We start from the raw sequence: 23,510 nt of genomic DNA, 5'->3' as shown, positions 1-23,510 counted from the left end.
AGCATCCTCAGACGAATGGACAAGCAGAAGCGGCCAATAAAGTGATATTGAGGGGTGTGAAACGAAGATTAGTGGCAGCAAAGGGAGAATGGCCAAATGAGATACATCGAGTATTGTGGGCATACCACACCACTCCCCAGACGTCTACACAGGAAGAGTGCGGTTGTTCGACGAGGAGATTTCTGAAGTGGGCTTGCGAGCAAACCTTGATGTCATAGATGAGGTTCGGGATTTGGCTCAGATTTCTAATGAAGCGATGAAAAGGAGGCTAGAGAGAAGTTACAAGACTAAGGTGGTACCTCGGGGTTTTCAGGCACAAGGCACAAGATCTTGTATTAAGGAAAGCACAGTTAATTCAGATGGATAGCAAGTTAGCGCCGAAGTGGACTGGGCCTTATCGTGTTAAACAAGTATTAGGAGAAAGAGCTTATAAATTAGAAACATTAGAGGGAAAGGAGATCTCACGAACATGGAATGCGACTAATTTGCGTTTTTACTTTAGTTGATATTTTGGTTAAATTGTTTTGTTTTTTGTAAAGATATTTTTTTCTTCCTGATTTTTTAATAATAAAGTATTGTTCAGACCTATGAGTTCTATTCCGAGCCTATGTGCTCGAGGTTAAAAAGAACCTATGAGTTCTATTCCGAGCCTATGAGCTCGAGGTTAAAAAGAACCTATGAGTTCTATTCCGAGCCTATGAGCTCGAGGTTAAAAAGAACCTATGAGTTCTATTCTGAGCCTATGTGCTTGAGGTTAAAAAGAACCTATGAGTTCTATTCCGAGCCTATGAGCTCGAGGTTAAAAAGAACCTATGAATTCTATTCCGAGCCTATGAGCTCGAGGTTAAAAAGAACCTATGAGTTCTATTCCGAGCCTATGAGCTCGAGGTTAAAAAGAACCTATGAGTTCTATTCCGCGCCTGAGAGCTCGGTTTATAAACAAGTTATTATTTGCTTTGGAGTTTTGATGTTTGCAGGATTGAGAGCTCGGTTTATAAACGAGCTATTATTTGCTTTGGAGTTTTGATGTTGCAGGATTGAGAGCTCGGTTTATAAACGAGTTATTACTTGCTTTGGAGTTTTGATGTTTGCAGGATTGAGGGATCGATTTATAAACAAGTTATTATTTGCTTTGGAGTTTTGATGTTTACAGGATTGAGAGCTCGGTTTATAAACGAGTTATTATTTGCTTTGGAGTTTTGATGTTGCAGGATTGAGAGCTCGGTTTATAAATGAGTTATTACTTGCTTTGGAGTTTTGATGTTTGCAGGATTGAGGGATCGGTTTATAAACGAGTTATTATTTACTTTGGAGTTTTGATGTTTGCAGGATTGAGAGCTCGGTTTATAAACAAGTTATTACTTGCTTTGGAGTTTTGATGTTTGCAGGATTGAGAGCTCGGTTTATAAACGAGTTATTACTTACTTTGGAGTTTTGATGTTTGCAGGGTTGAGAGCTCGATTTATAAGCGAGTTATTACTTGCTTTGGAGTTATTAATTGCTTTGAAGTTTTTGTTTGCGAGCGCAGGTTTGAGAGTTCAGTTTAAAACCACGATCGAAGGTGGTGGCAGAGTGTAAGTGATAGTTAATAGATTGTAGGGAAAATAAGTAATAGTAAAATAGGGCATAATATTCGAACAGATTATAAGGAAATAGAAGTAGCAAGTGGTAAAATAAGTTTGAAGGGCGATACAAGCAAAATAAGTCTATAACTAAGCAAGAAGTCTCAGTCGTCAGTATCCACCAGTTGTCCGTCAATCACCGACTTGGAGATATCCGCTGGAGACAAGTCTGCATCTGGGTAGAGGACTCGGACTTGCTCAAGGGCCAGTTGGAATCTCATGTTTAAGGAGGAACCGATCTGATCTTTGAGAAGTTCTGAATTGTGGAGGAGATCCTTCTCTTTAAGAGTCCAGCTTTCCTTCTCGGCTTCAAGGGTTCTCAGCTGGTGCTGTAAATCTGCAAGTAATTCATCCTTTCTTTTTACTTGATTGGTTAGTTCTGTGACTTCATTGGTCAAGCGGGAGGTTTCGATTTTGGAAAGTATCAAGGCTTGATCTTTCTGCTCTAGGTCAAGGGATTTCTGAGTGGATTGGAGGTTAAATTGGTCCATCAGCATGAGACTAGATGCCTCGGCCTTGTGGAGGTCGGCTAAGATGCTTTCATGAAGAGTTTGGAGATCTTGGGCTCTTAGTAGGTTGATGTCGTGGCGGAGGTAGTTGTGTTTTCGACTATGTTGGGAATTGAGGAATTGGGGGTGCCAGAAGCTTAGCTCAGTATCATCTGCGGTATGGAGGGGAGCCAATTGAGTTTGGGAGGTTGAATGTTGGGAGGTGGCTTCGAGGACCTTTTTGCCTCGGGCTCTGAATTTTCTGGTTAGGGGTTCAAGGTCAGGCTCGGATGTTTCTTCGTGGAGTTCAATACGGGGAGGGGGAACTGAAGGACTTGCGCCAGGGGTGGAGGTTTTTTGTTTTTTAAGTTGGCGAGCTCGTTTTAGCATATCTTCGTGGGACATCACCATCAGGTTCTCTGCAAAAATAAATAGAGTCGGTTAAAAGGAGAGAGTCAGTATTAAGCATGTTATAGTAAGAAGACGGTTGTAAAGTAAGTACCGATGTGGAATTTTAGATCCACCACTCGGAATTCCAGCTCTAATAGTTTTCGGGTATAAAAAATAACATTCAGTTGTTCCAGCATCAGGCAGTTTTTTTTCTCAGAGGGATCCAGGTCTTCTAATTGCCGAGGGGATTGGAGGTTAGGTGATTGGCACCAATACAAGGGGAAGCCTTCTAGAAGGGAAGGGCTATGGTTGGGGGCGACTATCTTTATGAAGATACCTTTGAAACCCTTGTAAGAAGAGTTGTATAGGGTTAGGAGAGCTCGGCCACTAACTCCACTAAGAGATGCTAGTAGTTGTTTGTGAGGGGCTCGTAACTCGAAGAAATAGAGAAACATGTTGCTTGAAGGGGTAATACCGAAATGGGTGCATAAAATCTGAAAGGCGCGAATGAAGGCCCAGCTGTTAGGGTGAAGTTGGCAAGGAGAGACATTCAGGATGGTGAGGAGTTCTTTTTCGAAGGTGTTAAAGGGAAGACGCAAACCTAGTTTTTCAAATAAGGTAACGTACATAAAAGTAAATTTTTGAGGGGAAATAGGGAATAAATTGCCATCCCTACAGATAGGTTCGTCACCCTCGCAGGCGATTACGGTTACATCAGATTCATTGCTTTTACATAAAGTTTGGTGGCGTCTAAAAGCTCTAACTCTAGTAAGGGTAGTCATGGTTGAGGTTTCCCTCCGCAAGGTCAGAGGGGCCCAGGAATAGAGGGCATTATAGTGATCATTCATGGAGGGCGATTGAAGGTATGTCGAGGGAAAAGTTTTCTCAAAATAAGTTAGGGGCGATCAAAGAGGGGAAAAACAAGTTCAAGCTAAAACACAGTGCAGAAAACAAAGATAATGTATAAGAAGCCAATACAAGAGGCAAGAAAGTGCAGGTATGGAATTTGAACGAGAAAAGAAGAAATACCTGGAAGAAGGAAATGGTGGTTGAACAAGACGTTGGGGAGTCGAAAAGCTTGAGTGTGACAAATGTGAGAGGTGCGAGAATAGTTAATGGGGCAAAGTGAAAGGGAGAAACGAGCGTCGTTTGGTATTCAAAAAAGGGAGTGAAGGGGTAACCGTTAGATAGATTACACGTGGAGGCGTAAATGCAGGGAGTAACGGTAGATAAGTTACACGTGGAGGCGTAAATGCAGGGAGTAATGATGATTTTACGGGAAGTGGTGAAGGGCAGTATTGATAAGACAAATTTTGCTCTCTTCATCTTAAGGGCGAGATCGTGCAGAATTTGGAGAGCTATGTACTAGACCAGAAGATTGAGTCGGTTAAAAACCGAGAGAATAAGTGGGTTTTGGTATCGGCTCGGTAAAACACCGAGGGAGAGAATATTAATCCCGTTAGTTTTGGGCTTGGTGGTGTTTGTAGGAGTTAATAAGGTTGTTATTATATTTGGAGATATTTTAGGAGTGAAAGATAATTTCCTTTTTGTTGGGTTGTTATTATATTTAGGGATATGTTAGGAGCAGAAAATAATTTCCTTTTGGTTATTATTTTATTTTGTATATCTAGGATTTAATATTTTGTAACTAATTATGATATAAATAAGAAGGTTACTCCCATGGTCAAGGGACGACAGTTTTTTGGCCTAAACAAGTCATAAAAACTTTCTTTTTGTTTTGGTGAAGAATTATCCAATATTTTTTCTGAACCAGAACATTTTTAAATACCAAAAAACTAATTAGTATATACATAAACTCTAAAAATGACAACTAACTAAAAGTATTTAAAAAAATGTGACATTTATAAGAAAAACGAAAGGAGGGATTATTAGAGTTTGAAATTGAAAAAATATTTTAATTTTTTTATAATTAAAAATAAAATGTGGTGTTTATTGTTATCATTTTTTTTAAATCAAAGACATTATCTTCTAGGAATACTAATTTATTTAGTATTTATAGTTGCCTTTTAATAGAAGAAAACTTTAGTGAATTAACACTCATAAATAGCATTCAATATATTTAAAGTAAAATTTAATGCACATTAATTTTATTCTATAGTTTATTAAAATAGTTTTGCTAACATCATGTAGTTTTTAAATACCTCTTTAAATAAATCAAAATATTTATTTATGATAAATAAATATGTAATGATGTTTTTCCAAAAGTGAAACTGATTTTAAATTAGTTATGATGTACAAAAAAAATATGATGAAGGTATCAGATATGATACCGATATACATATATTAAAAAGTGTACACTATTGTCTAAAATTACAATAAATATATAATTATTATCGTATAAATATAAACTAAAATAATACATATTAAAATTGTTAATATAAAATTTATAAATCATTATTACTATTATAAAAATACTAATATATATATATATATATATAATTAAATACTACATTAAAAAATATGAGTAAAACATTTTAAAATATTAAATACATATACGTGTCAACACGTGACATGTATGAAAGTATAATTGCAGGATAAAGTAATTTGGTGACATCCTCTCTATTCTTACTCCTTTCTAAAACTTTTCAGCACTACATATCATAACCGGTTTTATTTTTTATTTTTCATATTTTTCTTCTAAAAACAATCCATTTTAACAGTTCTAATATTATATATACGTTTTAGCAAAACCTTAATTAAGACAGCTTTTAACAATCATAATATTGCTCGCTAGCCTCGAGTCAATGCACAGAAACTCTTATTTATAGCGCTATGATCTTCACTGCATATCACATCAAAATCATTTCGAGACTCCAAAACACAGAATGGTGAAGCACATCTTCTTCCATTTTCTTCTCTTTACCATTTTTGTTATGCTAGTTACAGGTTAGTCTCTTTCTAAATTATTATTTTGATAAAAAAATGTGAGTCGTCGTTAATGGAGAAGTTGAATCCACAATTTCTCATATCTTACTTTTCACATCTTTCTTAAATCAATCTTCCATTTTTTATTATTAGGAGAATTGAATCCACGATCTCTTGCGTATTTCTTTCTGATTCTACTGATAGATTAACTTTATAGTTTTTCTTCCTGAATTAGGATTATATATGATTATTGTGAAGAAGTGATATGAATATTTTTGTTGATTTGTTTGTGTGCATAATAGGGCAAAAAGAAGTGAAAGAAGATTCAAATGATGATGATCCTATAAGGCAGTGCAATGGTTCTCAGGGACTTTGCAAGGAGGAATGTGGTGAAGAATGCTGCAATTCAAAATGTGCTGCAAAATACAAAGATGGAGTAGGGACTTGTAAACTCTATGCTAAAGGTTACAACTTTTGTATATGTAAATATGCTTGTCAACCAAATTAGGGCAAATTCTATATCTACATATTCACTGTCTATTAAATAAGTCTATTTTTTTTTTTCAAAAGTGGTTGCTTATAATCTTCTTTTGCACAAATTCAGGGAGTTATTGAATTGATTTTAGTTTAAATGGGTTTCTTTTTATTTTTTTATTATGTTTTTATTGTGTTATTATGTTTTTTTTATTATTATTATAAATAATGTTTCTCACTCCACATTAATTAAAATTATTGTCTTAAAACATATTTAGTTGCCAAGTTTAAAATATATTTAACTTTTTTTTAAACAAATTTATAATGATGACAATATTTTTTTTTTCGAAGGTACGAAATATATTAAAAATTAAGAAAAATATTTAGAACGCACTTATATTGACCTTATTGAAAATATCATTACAGGTTAATCAGATAAAAACTTTGTTAAATATGAAGCTTTGTCTTCTTTCTAAGGGGTAATATTGTGTTTTTTTTCAACCAATTCAAACATTTTATCCGTTTGTTCTACAGTTTTAAAAATGTTATTTTTAACATTTTGGGATTAGAAAATAAAGATATTGATGATGTGATAAACGATGGTTACAAATTTGGAGAGCTAAAGAATGAAATATTTTATTTAGAAATCCCCAAAAACAAATATGTTCAAATTAAAAGACTAAAAAGGTATTCTAAAAAATTAATAATTATTTTAAAAATAATATCAGTCAATTAAACTCAAATAACATGACATTATGACATAACATGTTCATTATTTGTCACACCATCAATATTATTAACACCCCTACACTTAATAACTAAAATTAAAATTAACATTTTATGAGATATCGACCTATAAAATCTGAAATTTTTTAATTAAAAAATAAAATAAAATAATGCCTCAATTTAGAACTGAAAATACATTTTAAACTTTTTGTTTCTCTCTATGATTATATTTTCCACTGACTGTTACAGCAGGTATATTAGTTAAAGATAAATTAAATGTACATGGAGCTTTTTAACATAACATTAAATATATATTTATTAGTACAACGCTTCTTCTATCCCTATTGTCTGTAATAATTTAATTTTTAACACAGATTAACAATAACAATTAATATGTGATTTTGAAACAATTTACTATTGACTATTTTGCGTCTTGGTAACTGGTGTGCCGAGAATATTGATTAAAAATAATTAATACGTCTTAAAATATATAAAAGTTCATAATGAACTTTGATATTAAATAAAATCTCACTGAATCATAAGTAATATAGTTTTATTTTAAATATTAAATAAAGTCTCACTGGATCATAAGTAATATAATTTTATTTTAAAGAATACTCATAAATATTATATAATTGTTATAATATTTTATTTAACGTTTACGGATAAAAATTAAAAAATAATTAAATAATAAAATAACTATATTTTAATGTTATTAAAAATTAAAATATAATTAAATATAAAAAAATTTAAATTAAGAAAAAAAACGAACCAAAAATAATATTAAAGATCTAAAATATTTTAAAAAAATAATAATTAAAGGATCAATTTGAGATTTAATTGAATTTTTAAAATGATTATTTTTATTGTTTACAAATTTTAAAGAATATTTTTCTCTTTATAAAATTAAGTTATATATATTTATATTATTTTAGTTAATAAAATTAATTATTTCTTAAACAATGATTCACATTCTCTTATCTTTTTTAACAAATACTCACTTTATTATAATTACAATTTTAATGACTGAAATTTTAGTCTTGTAAGATAAGTTAAAATTAAAAGATTGTTTTGAAATTAATGGATATCCATTCACTTGTTAACAATAACTCATAATTGATTATTATTAATGTAATTTAAATTGTTCGTATTAATTATTGTAATTGTATCATTTCATTTGCCTTTTTATCTTATAAATAGAGATTTTTCCTGTAGGTAAAATTAGTGTGTATTCTCTCTTCTTATTCTCTTCTTCATTTTATAACATATTATCAACATGATAATCCAGACAATTGAATGTTAGTGTTAATGGTAGTGTTTTTTCCTACTTTTTGCTCGCCAATTTGATGGGTAGACAGACTAAACTAAAATAGATTGATAGACTGAAAATGTTAACTTAGCCCATCGTGTTTTGGGCAGATCAACGCCCTTGGATTGTGATTCACTTTGTAATCCATAGTTTAGAAAGAAGAGAGTAAAAAAGATAAATAAAATAAAATCATAGAACAAAAGTTGACTCTCTTGCTAATTCATTTAAACACTTAATAAATGAAATCAAATTATCTCTATTTTAAAAATAAAGATACCCAATTGAGTAAAAAAATAATGATTATAAACTTAAATATAAAAACTAAATTATTAATTAAACATTAATGTAATTTATTAAATATAAATAATGAACTGAAATATAATATTAATATATTTAATTTATAAATTAAATATAATATAAATAATGAATTTAATAAATTAATAATAATAAAATTATATGTATATCAAATGTGTAATTTTTTCTGAATTTATATTTATTAAGAAGTTATTCTTACGTTAAAATAATTATAAAAAAGTAATGGCAACGAAATTTAAATTTATGATAGTATAACATAAAATTCGTATATATGATACTATTAAATCAAATGACATTCTACATTGATAAAATCTACTGGCATGAATAAGACTCGTTCATTAGTTAATAATAAGAACGAGAAGAACATAATAATTTATCTATAATAATATATAATTTTTTTTTCCTATTTTGTGTATACATTTCATAATACAATTATACTCTTTATAATATAATTATTAAACTTTTTAAAATTAACTGTTACTTTCATCTATTTTCTATAAAACTGTTTATCTTTTTTCCTTTTATTTAATCATCAACAATTATTTTTTTTATTCTTTTCATTTCACTTTTAATAAATATATATTTATTTTATGTATTAACTTAATAACATTAAATTATTATTATCTATTAATATAATATCATTTAAATTTAAAAAATGCATACATAGAAGTTATCACCACTGTGTTTACACTACTAATTTATAATAAAATTAACTTCAAATAATATATATACCTTACTAAAAATGTTGGTGTAGTGTATAAATGAATGTGATAAGGTGTGAAGAGTGTTACATGAGAAGAAGAAAATCAAGCTTTCTTTCTAGCATTGTTGCAGATTCGTTCATCTTTGAACCCTATGCATCAAAAACTCTTTCACCAAAACCCTAATCTCTTTTCTCTTTCCAACATCTCATAGGGTTCTGAAAGCCCAATTTCTGTGTTTCTATCTTTTTCTTTATATCAAATCAAGTCAAACCTAGATTTATGATCACGTTTAAGCTCAAATTCCTTTGTTTTAACTTTTTTTAATACATATGAATGATGGATTTGAAGTTTCAAATGCTAAAAAACACACATTTTCTGTGATTAAAGCATCATCCTCTTTTTCTTCGGTCAACTGGCACTGCCCCAATGCTAAAAAGTTCCTTTTTATCGGTGGGAATAGAATATTTCAAAAAAATATATGTAGAAATATGTAATGGGGAGGAAATGAGAGAATATATTTGTTTTTTTAAACCAGATGAAAGGAATGAGTATTTGTGCTTTGAAAAAATGGCACATTTTGTTTTTTGAAAATTTTCCCCAAAGTAATTTCGTATAATATTTCTTCAATAATCTCAAAAAATTTTAGGAATATCAACTATAGAATAATTACAAATAATATTATGACTAAACGAGAAAACAATACCAGAGATATCACAGACAAATTTAATCAATTTATTTTTTAAAGGAAATATCTCTACATTTCATAATAATTGTAAGAAGTTTCAATCATTTCAAAATAAATAATCAAAAAGTTTTTCTTCTTCTTATATGAGTCTTTGCAAGACACCACATAATTTGACATATTTTATATATATATATATATATATATATATATATATATATATATATATATATATATATATATATATATATATGATTTCTTTTATAACTCCTAAGAAATTTTATCAAATTTTTTAAGAAATTCAATGTGAGAATATGACAAATAGAGTATAAAGTTTCTCCATATATATTTTGGACGAGTTAAAGCATGTAATATAACATTTATCACTTAAAATAAAATATTTTATTTTATTTTTCACTATACCATTATAGATTGACACTATGGAGATGTTATTTAAGGAATAATACAAAAAATAAATATATTTATAAAGATATACATTCATTACTTCTATTAAAACAAAAAGTCGTAATTTTCATTTCTAATATTTTACAAAATTAAATAGTTTGAATAATCTCTTATCAAACTTCTTGTATAATTTTGTGAACAAAATTAGAAACACTTCTGGCAATTCTATGGACAAAATAACAAAATCTTTGTAATTTTTTTTATTATTAACACATATTAACTCCAAAATTTATAATTTTTAAATCAATCGATTGAGTTAATGACATATCTTTTAAATGGGAACTCATGGAACACCTGTATTAATATCTATATTAATAATATATTAGACTGAAAATTCTGAACAAATTGAAAAAAATGTTTTTCTCAATATAAAGATACAAATCAAGACATTAAAAGTTATATTATTTATTTATTTTTAAATTATATTAAATATTTCTAACAATTTTTCAATTAATAATGTAACTTTTTTGAGCAAATTTGATAAGGACACAGATTTTTCAGGATTTACATCAACTAAGATTATTTATCTTTTTGGACTAATGTCAATTAAAATATTTTAAAATTAATACGAAAAAAAAAAGTTATCGCAGTCAAGGTTGACTTAGAGTTTCTCCCACCTATATTACGAAATATGTTATGACCAACTTTAAACAAAATAAGAGGAGTAATATATGTGAGAAAATCTTATAGACATTAACAATTTTTTCTTTTAAAATCTTTAGCAAAAGAACATTTAATTAACATTAGATAAAATATGATCCTACAAAAAGGACAACTTCATCTGAACATATCTTAATAATTTTAACTGTGTTTAGAAGTTGACCTATTATTTTTACAACTACTTTAAAATTTGAATTTAACTTAAATATAACTTGAACATGTTTTCTTTGGCTCATTTACATTCATATTTTTTCTTTTCCTCTGGAAAAACAACCTTAAATTATTTATAAGTTTATTAATTTAGTACTTATAAGCCTTTTTATGTTATGGGATGAGATAAAAGGAAATAAGAGAGAAGAAAAATAAATATTAGAATGTGAAATTCTTCAATGATACATTGATATTGTTCACGATAATATATAATTTTGGATAACGATATTTTAATTTATTTTTTGATCTACTTTTAATTCACTACTTCAATCACCATTAGATCATTATATCACATTACATTATAGATAATCTAATGATGATCGAAGTAGAGAGTTAACAATAAGTAAAAAATGATGGCGGTCCCATTAATATATAACTTTCTTCAGGCTTTTTCTAACTGCAACCCATAATTACTAACTGCACTCCCAATAACACTGACCCCAAACAATACAAGCCTTTCATACATTATCAAAAATTGTAAAACTATGTTCTAAATGTCTGCATTTTCACCTTGTAAGAAATCTCCACTCTATCACATGTCTTTCCATTTTCCTGAAAATATTGGATCATACCAAATTATGTGGCAGATTTCTGATATCAAATGCTATTGAAATGTTCATTCCTACCCTAGAAATAAACCCTTAAGTGCATAGAAAGGAGTAGCACCACCCTCAGAAAACTCACTTCATCAACATATCAAAGTCTAACACATTGATTTCACTGTTTACAACACACAAGTGCTCTTCGTGCTCTTCCCCTCCCTGATGTATATAATAGCCATCAGAAAACCTCAAAAAGACCTGCATGAACATAACACAGTTCTTCACAAATAATCTTCATATATATGTAATATAATTAATAGTGAAATACACAAAAAAAAAAGTATAAAAACAATGCTTTTAATTAAGAAAAGCATTATAATGTTGAATATGTTACAAACTTCTGAAACATGGAGATATTTGACTCTTTTGGCCAGCTTAATCAAATTTGCACATCTTTTTCCAACATAAAATTCTAATAATATCAAAGAACATCTTCAAACTATACAAAAAAGAAAGTCATTAGAGTCTGACATGAGAGAAAAAAAGTGAAATATAGCCGTAGGATGACCTGCCGGAAAAACCAGCAAATGAAACGACCTAAATTGCTAGTTTGGTAGCAAATTAATGCCGGCAAGTCATCCTTGGCTTCATTCCACTTTCAACCTCTCCATGAAAGACTTTTAGACAAAAACTTAGCAACTTCTCCAAACTTGTTTTCACTTGGCTAATGAATTTGGATCCATAAGCTATGTGTTGCTATATAGTTACTCAGTTAGTGTCCTTTTATAAGCTCAAGGTAGGGCCTATAGTGGCAAAAGTTGATGCTTTCATGCAATGGACATTATTATCATTTTGACTTTAATAATCTTTTGGAGAAAATTGATAGGTGTTACTCCGAAAGGGCAATCCAACAATTCTATCTGTTTGATAAAAACATTCCATTTGAAAAAAGTATCTCATTTTCTTCCAAGACCTTCTTCCTTCGGCATTTGGGTTGGCCACTTTAGCACAATCAAGATTGATGGGGTTCTCCACCAACCATTCATGTTTCAATCAATTGACTAATTATATTTCTTTTTCTTGGAATAACATCTTTCATAAAAAAGAGGGTAATTAATGAGGATTTGTGCCACTACATGGCCATCCCTTTTTTGTTATGGCACAACATAGAGTTACGTGAAATCTGAGTCATGAATTATTTATAAAAAAGATCATAAATTCATTATTTTAAGATCTTAGATCGAAAGTCATATTAATTTTTTATATGTAAATTAGATTCGTATTTTATTGATATTGATGAAAGGTCAGACATGAATTATCACATGATATCTTAATTATTAGTACATAAGGTGCTAAGGAATAATATAATTGGTGTATAGTGCAGAAAAGGGTTGAAAAAGAAGAATATGATATGGGACACGACACGACCTTTGACTTTCGAGATTTTCCAATTAAGAAGAAGATGTTGGAACAGTAATGGAATAATGTCTCAGCCATTAAAAAATTGAGCAGAAGTTGCAAGCTGTTGAAGTGATACAGAAGTCAATCCCATCATCGAACAATCTGTCAATGTTTTGGTCAAGAGAGATTAACGTGTTAAAGATTGATTGTTTGCTAAAAATTGTTCTATTCTCGAATCAGTATTGTTCTTTATGTGTGGTAAGAGTACCTTTATGTTTACTTTTACGTTGATGGAGACAGACTTTGTAATATTATATTCATAATAATGCATTGAATAGTGAAAATATACAGAATTACTACCACAAAAAAATATTTATCATGTAATTTATTTTATTAACTGAGTTTTAGACAAATATGCCTGTAATTTATTTGATTTGTTTCATTGGTTTACTCTTTTATAAGAGGCTCTGTTTTATTGTTTTTAATGTAATTTTTTTTTCACTTTGTATGTGTTGAAAGTGCTTTCTATATTTCAATTTTTTTCTACTGACAAAAAAAAACTATTATTTCATGCATTTCATAAGCATATTTGGTGGTCAGTGGAGGGTTTATCAAATGTTATGTTTATATTTCTGTGCTTTCCTTTAAATAAAATGGATTACTTGCTTTTAAAAAGTTTGATTAGTGATATTGTTGTAAATGTTATTCTATCTGTGTGTTTTATGTTTTAAATATGATGCACGACTAGAGATGGCAAATAAACCCGTCCCGTGAGTATTGTCTAAACCCGTCCCCGTTTTGACGGAAAATTTCCGCATTGACTGGGTATGAGTATGGGTATGGAGAATTTCCGATTTTTTCAATTGGGTATGGGAATGTGGATGAATATATCCCGTCATAATACCCGTCCCCGCCATATCTCCATTCTCATTTAAATTATTAAAATATTCACAATTAATTAAGTAACCCTCTATATATATATATATATATATATATATATATATATATATATATATATATATATATATATATATATATATATTCTTTCTATTTCTTATTTTTTCTAAATATTTTGTTTGCCATTAAACTCATTCGCATTTCTAATATATTTTTTTATCTTATCATAACCTTTATGTAATTTTGTTAAAATGATGTATGTCAATTAAAAAAAATTTATGTCTAACATTTGAATATTTCTATTAATTTTTAATATTTCTATTTATTGTATATTTTCCTTTCACCCGAGAATGTTTAATACTCTCAATTTAAGTGTTTAATAGCATAAACATTTCATTTACTAGGTAATATAAAAAAAAATCTTTACTTATTATTATTAATTTTTGTTTCATTTGAAGAACTCTTTTATTTCGTTAAAAAAATTGTTATTTCTCAACCATTGAGTATATATGTTGATATTTGAAAAGTTTTCTTAGATCTCTAAAATGTTTTTCGTCTTATCATAACCTTAATTATACATTTGTTTTTCTTTGTACAATTCCTTCCGATAGTCTCCAAATTGTTTATAAGACACATATTTGTTAATTTTTTAATATTTTTATTTTTGTTTATTTTCATCATATAGAATACTATTTCGATAAATTTTATCTAATTATTTTTTATTTTCTAACTCATTACAATCATACTTTAATATTTTCAATATAATTGTATAAATAATTTTTATTTACTACCATATAAAAATTTAATGTAATTGTCATGAATATTTTTTTATCCCCATCCAACATATATTGGAGTTTAAAAGATACAAGATCTGTGGTAAAATTTTATTATGTTTACTATTTGTTTTTCGCATCATTTTTTTATCAACCATTGAGTATATATGTTGATATTTGAAAAGTGTTCTTAGATCTCTAAGATATTTTTCATCTTATCATACTTTTAATTATATATTTGTTTTCCTTTGTGTGATTCCTTCCAATAGTCTCCAAATTGTTTATAAGACACACATTTGTTAATTTTTTAATATTTTTATTTTTTGTTTATTTTCATCATGTAGAATACTATTTCGATAAATTTTATCTAATTATTTTTTATTTTCTAACTCATTACAATCATACTTTAAGTTTTTCACTATAATTGTATAAATAATTTTTATTTACTACAATATAAAAATTTAATGTAATTGTCATTAATATTTTTTTACCACCATCCAACATATATTGTGGTTCAAAAGATACAAGATCTATATTAAAATTTTATTATTATATTTATTATTTGTTCTTTGTGTCATTTTAATCAAGTGATGTATTATAACTTTTATTAGTGTATAAAAAATAGATTCATTATAATTTAAAAAATTGAAGTAAACAAACATTTCAAATATATTTTAATTTAAATATTTTTTTCCTTTTATATTTTAAAAAAAATATTTTTAAAATTTATCAACTAGGTTTCATTAATGTTTGCAAAAATGTTTTGGTTCTCATTAAATTTTATTTGGTATTCTAATCTAAAATGTAAACAATTATAATTTATTTCAAAATATTTGATATCGAAGAAACAACCATACTCCTAATATTGAATATTTGATAATATTATGTTTCCTTTACCGTAATTTTTTATTATTTTATAAAAATTAATTAAAATTAATATTAAAGTATTAAGAAAACGGGTACGGGTATGGGTACAAGATTATACCTGTTACCCGGTAGGGATGAGGATGAGATAAAAGTTTGATAACCGTTGGGTTTGGGGATGGAAATGATGATGAATTTTTTTTACGGGAATAGGTATGGGATAGTGAAACCCGTCTCCGCCCCGTCCCGTTGCCATCCCTATCCATGACGTGCTTTTAAGAAGTTTTCCGGCATGTTGAAAATGTTCATGAATGATCTAACTATGACATTATGTACTAAATTTAAAATGAAGGAAGGATTACAACAAATTAACATCTTTGTGTAAGAGGGAGACAATTTGATATAGGATAATTAGAGTATAAAGGTTGGTTAAACAAATAATACAATTTTATTTAAATTTGAGTAACTTTGTTAGATATACAATATTCTATGATATAAGAGAAAAAATAAAGGAGAAAATGCAGAAGACAATTAGTTCTGATACCGAAATAAAAAGTGGATTTTAAGTCTAACTTAATCTCATAAAACAAACTTGTAAAATGAGGTTTGTGTCTCACTTATATATTATGAAATTGTCTTATGTGGAACTTCCAACACACTCTTCTCACGCTAAGGTATATACATCCCGTACGTAGAACTAGAAATGATGGTCCGATAGCGACCCGAGATAGCGGTTAGAATTATATGTCCAAGAAACATAGATCTTGCTAGGATAGACTTTTTACCTATGACTCTAATACTATGTTAGATATGTATAAATCATGAGAAGTCTCAAATACTCACAAGCAACTCAAAGAGAACTTTCATATTACAAAATATCTGATAATAATAAAGAAAAATAAAATATATGATATCTCTGTCAATAAAATTAAAACCAAAAGATATATGATATCTTTATAATTTTGTAAGAAATAATTATCCACTAATAAATTATCTGTCAATTAAAACACAAAAAATAAAAAAGAAGAAGATTTTTTCTTGCAAAATTTTATAAGAAATTTGCAATAAATATTTTTGTAGTGATAATTATTTATATAGATAGCTAGATCAAGTAATAACATTCATATACAACAATACCTAATGTAATATTTCAAGAAAAACATGTTATAATTACATATTTCATGTTCAAACTCATTTGGAAGTCTTATATGAGAGGAAAGAGAACATAAGTGAACCAAGATGTCTCGCCGACAATATTCTAAGATGAAAACATAATTGTGTGCCGGCAAGTCATCCTTGGCTCAAAAATACTCCCTTTACCTCTTCATGCAAGACATTTGAGCAAATAACACTACCACATTTCAAACCGTTTGATAGAGTGTGTATACTTATAGGCACAAAAAAGGCAAAATATCAAAGTTGTAGGTACTAGAAATTGACCCTTGTTTCCTATCCGAACCTTTGTAATTGTTTTGGAATGAATTTGGAATCTGCTACATGTAGCTTTAAGATTGGCCAGGAAGAAGAAGCGTTGACTTTGGCCAATTTTTCCTTATAAACTATTGGTGATTGGTTAATAATAGTTATGGGAATAGAATAATATATGAGAAGCCATGGCATGGAGATGGCTGTGGTGATTGGTGGCAACCCATGTCTGTGTAACGACATTGTCACATGTGAATTTGATCTCAGAATTTTAGTTGATTATAAGAGTATCTCATAAGACTTTCTCTTAATTCACTTCCATGACGGTATGATAGAGATCCGTGTATAAATTTCATTTCTTTTATGTTAGATTATTTTAATCTAATATTTGTTCATAAAAGATTCTATGATTGTTAGGTTTTAAAATTATATTATAGTAATTCATTAGAAATTATTTTTAAGTTATGCAATAATTTTTTCCTCGTTAATTAGGATTGTTTTGTCAAGAAAGTATTACTTGAAAGAGAGATTTTAAGAAAGAAACTATTTTATATTTGACTTGTTGTTTTCTCTTTTTAGTGCTACCACTAATTTGATTATAAGTTATAAAAATCAACCCTTATTTCTTGTACTAGGTGACTGGCTTGAAAAAAAAAGATCAAATCAGATTTTAACATAAGTGGAGAATGAACAAATGAATGGGGAACTGTATATTACTTTTTGAACAATTTTTTTAAACTTACTAATTAATATTTTGTTTGTTATTCAATGGGATGTTTACACTTTGTCCCTGTTGATTGAGAATTGTATATGTGGCTACTGCCTCTATCTCCAATAATTAATTCTCGTTGGCCCCGTCCTGTGGGGATCATCGAATCAATAGTAATAAGTCATGTTTGGAGAGGCTCATATACCGAACGTCTTGAAATAATACCGGGAGTGCGAGATTCTATTAATCGAGATTCCGAAGCTGAAATTTCTCATCGACCGTCAGTCAATTAGTTTAGCTAGGACATTTATTACACGACTCAAATAAGCTTCACTTACAGGTATCTAAGCAATTCTTGCATTGAATGACTGACTTCAAAAAAAAAGGTCAAAAATAACGAATATAGAGACTGAATTGAACAAAAATAACGAATATAGGGACTTAATTGAACAAAAATAACGAATATTGGGACTAAATTGAACAAAAATAACTAATATTGAGACTAAATTGAACAAAAATAAACAATACAACTACAAACTGACACGTGACACAATTATAAATTGACACATGGACAATTTTTTTGAAATTAAAAAATTTTAAAAAATAAATAAAATTAAAAAAAATAAAAATAAAAAAAACGAAGAGTTGACATGTGATATATACTGTTCAAAAACGTTAACTATTTAAATACCGTTAGTAAAATAATTAAATTGACTAAAATATAACAAAAATGAAAATATAATTGAACACAAAACGAAAATAAAAAACAAATTAAATAAAAACAAAAAAATATCGAACAAATATATATATTTAAACCTAAATTACAGTGTTGATTACTTGTATTAGGTCACTTAATAATATCTTGCCCAGAGAAAAAAGGTTAAAGCAGTGATTTTTATAACTCAGATATTAAATTTAAGGTTACAGGCACAAAATGCCGATGTAAATAACATTTATGGCATCTTATCCATCCCAAAAATATCACTTTATACTACAAAAAACTTTTGTTACACCACCATTGCTGGCCTCATAAAGAAAATCTGATTCACTGTGCTATAATATGATATTCATTACGAATTTTCTGTAACACCCTCTTCAATTCTCCATAGTCAATTGATTTGTCATTGTCAATTGAGAACAGATATCTGTATTCAAAGAATAATGCTCTTTATATAGGAAAAAAAAAGTAAAAGAAAAAGTTGTTTTATACTTTTCTTTTCCTAAGGGTAGGATTACACAGCATTTTGTGATACCAAGAAGACTCATCATTTAAATTTAAAGTTTTGCAAAATATTTATACGATAATTTCAAAATTTAAATAAAATTTATCAATTAAATTTTATTTTTTACGCTTTAGCAGTAAGAGTTATATTTTATTTGATAAGATAAATTAACAGTTACACTTAAATTGGAAAATAGATTATTTTGATGAAAACGTGTTATTGTACTTTATTTGACGTGGATATAGTCTCACGTAGCTAATGAAAAATGTAATCGTTTATTTGAAATGAGGTGAATAGTTTAAAATTTTATTCGAACAAGAATATATAAATAATTCAAATATCTATAACGATATATAAAATGATTTCTCTTTTTTATACACTTTTTATTTTTCAATTTTATCCTTAATTATTATTTTAAAAATTATTTATTTTATAATTATTTTTTAACCGTTTTTTTAATGACCGTTGTTTTAAAATAATTTTTAACCGTTATTTTATTTAATAATTATTTTAAAATTTATTATATATATTTTAAAAATAAATATTATTGATCTTATAAAAATTAAAAAATGTGGATACACCGACGCGACAGTGCCTGTTTTTGCTAGTTAATATATAACATGTTTAATATGTTAAAAAAATTATTTATTTTTAAAATTTTAAAATTAATATATCAAATTTATGAATAAATTTCAATTTTGAATTATAATTTAGGATTAAAATCATGTTTAATTCAAAAATTAGAAAAAAAACTCTTATTTATAACTAAAAGTGTATATAATAAGCACATATATGAAACTAGTTTTAAAGTTTTATTTTTGAGCTATTGATTTATTCATCAATTTTAAAGTGCAGTTCCATTATGGAGAAATAGGAATTTAAAACAGAAATAAGAGGTCAAAGATGAACTTTGGGCAGCATCCTAATGTTATTATTTTTTCAATTAGCAAAACAGTACGTAATACAAAATACATATGGAGCATGTTGCCAAGTGAACTAACATGATTTTGTTTTTCTGAGAAATTAAATTTTAAAACACTGTGTGTACTAAATTGAAATAATTTTTGGTGCTTATTTAATGTGCATTTTCTCAGTTATTTATTTTTTGTCTCATTAACAGTGAACCACTCTTTTAATGTTTAATGAATACTATTTGATATGAACTCAGAATAATTTATGTTGCAGAATCATGCAGACACAGATCACCAATTTTGCAGTCAAATTTATGAAATGATATTCATTTCACATGGCTCATATTCTCCATACAAAGCATTAAACTGCTGATACATTCGTAGAATAGTTTCAATCATGCCCGGTCTCTCTGAATTCAAGTGGATCAAATGGTTATATATCCTCAGAGAACCAAAGACAGTGTTGGAAGTCCTACATGGACTAGAAATAAGATAATCACATAATATATAAATGAGGTGCAAACCTCTCATTTTACAAGTCGATTTTGTAGGGTTGAGTTAGACTTAAAACCCACTTCTAACATGATATCAGAATCAAGATAAAGTCTATTCTAGTAAACTTTATCGGACATTCTGTAATATCCCTCGATTACTCAACCATCCAAATATATAAAAGTTGATGAAAAAACTGCAACCACATTTTAAAATATGATTATAAGTCACATTGTTTAGGTATAGCTAATATAGTATATTTCAACCAGACACATTATTGTTTTAATGAAGAAAGCTCTTTTACAGGTCTTATATGGAAGAAAAAAGAGCACCGGTGAGCCAAGATGTCTCGCCAGCAAAATCATAGTTATTAATTTAGCCAGCAAGTCATCCTTGGCTCAGAACCACTCTCTTATCTCTCCATGCAAGAATTTTGAGCAAACAACACTTCTCTTCCAAATCCACACTTCAAACAACATTTTGTTGGTAGCCTGGGTATTTATAAGCATGAGAAAGAAACATCCCAAAAAGTACTTTTATGTACTAGAAATTGACCCTTGTTTCTTATCCAAACTGTTGTTATTGTATGGAGTCAATTTGAAATCTGGTACGTGTAGCTTTGAAAATTATTAGCCAGGAAGAAGCAAAAGTTGACTTTGGCTTATTTTCCTTCCGAAAGGCCAAAACTGTTTTCCTGATTGTTGAATAATTGTTGTGGGAATAGAATAATGTGTAAGGGAAGACAACGAGACAGTAGTTATGTGAATGGCGTTGTGATGTGAATTTGTTCTCATAATTGTAGTAGATCAGAAGAGTATCTGATAAGATTTGTATAAATTTCATTGCTTCTATTCTAGATATATATATATATATATATATATATATATATATATATATATATATATATATATATATATATATATATATATATATATATATATATATATATATATATATATATATATATATATATATATCATGTCCCTCTTATATTATGCTCTAAGTTCATCATGCAGATTCTCTATTACTGTGATATGTTCTGATCTGCTTTAGAATTTTCATAAACCATTTATTTTATTTTGACTATTAAATTTTGACAACTTTTTTTTATAACAGGAGGTGTGATTTTTTAAGTGATTTTGGAATATTAAGAATAAAAAAATGAGAAAATGAAAAACCACTTAGAAAATGACACCTGAAGTTATAAGAGAAAGTTGTCAAAATATAATAATAAAAAATCATTTTTCCATCTTTTCCGATGTAAAATCATTGACGGAAGCTATTTATTTTTTTAATTTCTACATATATATATATATATATATATATATATATATATATATATATATATATATATATAATATAATTTACTTTAGAGTGGGATTTTGTAAATAGATATTTAATTTAAATACATTAGTTGATTACATGATTTTAAAGATTTAATTTAGATTTTAAAACCAAATAAAACAAAGAGTCAAAATATTTACTATATTATTTTATTTATAAAGGTTTATGTGAAATTAAAAATTTTATACCAACTAAAAATCAGACAAATTTATAATATATAAATATAAAAATCCCCATTTCAATTTTATAAAGTTGAATTAATATAAAACTTCAGTTCTTAAATTACTTTAGAATAATCTGAAACCTATTCCATCGTATTTGTTGTTAGATTGGTAAAAAGTGTTTTGCTGTTTTAACTTTGACTGCATGGAACCTTATAACAATTTTGATTAAACATATTAGATATACAAATGAGAAGATAGAGAGGCTCTTATCAATGGATTCTGATAACTTGTGTGGAAGTAGTTATATATCTACTTAATGCTATATTTCGGTAATGAAGGAGTTTCTTTGCTTCAAAACCAATTAGTTATATATACTATAGTGATTAATAATCATAAGCTATAATGAAAAGACAAGTGTACATAGTACAGTGACACAATATATGGTATAGTTTTAGTGACCCTAAGGATATTATTAGGATATGGACTTGGAATAGAATTTAAGATTTGATGATAACATAATACTTGTATAATATTCATATTCACATTATTTTTATACTTTTTTATAAACATTCCATTATCGTCTTCATAATTTTTATATTCTAAGAAAACATAAATTTAATTTTAAATGTTAGTGTCATTTAAATTGTGATGTTATTAGAATTCATTTTGATGATTTGAATACAACACAAAAATTATTTTGAAAGAATAAAAATATTTGGAAACATAACTAAAGCATGTGTTATAGTATGACCAAGGTATGTGAAGGACTTTGAAGTTAATATTATAAGTTTGCAGGAGTTTATTTTATGCGGGACAATGTTAACATAAATTTATAGAAAACAAATAGAAAGAAGAAAATTGTATATTATTGAGCGTGTATAAAATATTACATGAGGTGTGTTATATATAGACACAAAAGTAAATGGCCTATCCTAAAAAAATTTTCATGACCACCTTCACTTCCCTCACCAAAACCATCATCGTACCGATGTTTCTTGTAAAAGTGTACTGCATTGCTGTAATTAGTCTTTCTCTGTGATGTAATTGAGCTTATCCAGAAAAAATAAAAATAGAAGCTCAGCAGAAAAAAAGAAAAATAGAAACTCAGCAAAGACGTCTAGATATGAACAAATACACTTCATAGTGATATGCAAGAGAAAGTACATATATCCTCTCCTTATAAAAGAAGAAAGAAAACAGAAAGGCTCACCTAAATGATCCGATATACATACATAATATACATTTGAACAAGCCACAAACAATTGAAATGATGCAACAAGAAAATCAAGCTCTTTATAAAGACTCGTATGAGAGTAGAGAGAGTAAAAATGAACCTGAATATCTCGCCGGCAATGTTTTGGGAAAGATCAAGCTTTTCCATATGCCGGCAAGTCATCCTTGGCTCAAATCGTACTCTCTCTACCTCCTCATGCAAGTCATTTGAGCACACAATATTAAACTTCACTCACACTCTCTTCTATCTACACTTACATATTTCAAACTCACTCTATGCTCTTGTTACATTTATAAGAAGAGAATGTCAAAGGCCGAAATTCTTCCTTGTCCAAAATCGTTTTTGTTATCTAGAATCATTATTCTTGATGCTACTTGTAGCTTTGTGAATGAATTGGCAAGGAACAAGCCAAAGTTGACTTTGCCCACACTAATTTTTCAAAACTGTTTGTTGATTGACTCATTTGTACTGTTGTTGTGGGAATAGAATAATATAAGAGAGTGCAATCATAGTACCCATGTTTGTGTTATGGCATTGTCAATGAGAATTTGATATCACTTCTCCCAAATATGTGGATCATAAGAGTGTGTGATAAGATTT

The 23,510-nt window shown here is 28.0% G+C and overlaps 1 protein-coding gene and 1 long non-coding RNA gene across 2 annotated transcripts; one reads left to right on the top strand and one right to left on the bottom strand.

Annotated features, from left to right (window-relative positions):
- The first annotated feature begins 5,232 nt into the window (after positions 1-5,232).
- On the top strand, positions 5,233-5,955 carry LOC146883448 (putative defensin-like protein 179). The gene is made up of 2 exons (XM_085666312.1): positions 5,233-5,407; positions 5,689-5,955. The coding sequence occupies exons 1-2, from the start codon at positions 5,347-5,349 to the stop codon at positions 5,892-5,894; spliced, it is 267 nt and encodes an 88-aa protein (XP_085522438.1). The 5' UTR covers positions 5,233-5,346; the 3' UTR covers positions 5,895-5,955.
- A 5,316-nt stretch (positions 5,956-11,271) lies between these two features.
- On the bottom strand, positions 11,272-12,214 carry LOC146883447 (uncharacterized). The gene is made up of 2 exons (XR_014984576.1): positions 11,872-12,214; positions 11,272-11,731 (listed from the first exon to the last, which is right to left on the bottom strand). It is a non-coding gene; the product is annotated as an uncharacterized LOC146883447 (long non-coding RNA).
- Between the last annotated feature and the right edge of the window lie 11,296 nt (positions 12,215-23,510).

Source organism: Vigna unguiculata, chromosome 9 (genome assembly GCF_037176805.1).
Source record: "Vigna unguiculata cultivar grain cowpea cultivar isolate G323 ecotype 2 chromosome 9, ASM3717680v1, whole genome shotgun sequence".
NCBI classification, from domain to species: Eukaryota; Viridiplantae; Streptophyta; class Magnoliopsida; order Fabales; family Fabaceae; genus Vigna; species Vigna unguiculata.
Note: the sequence above shows the minus strand (reverse complement) of the source record. Positions and strands in the feature narration are given on the sequence as shown.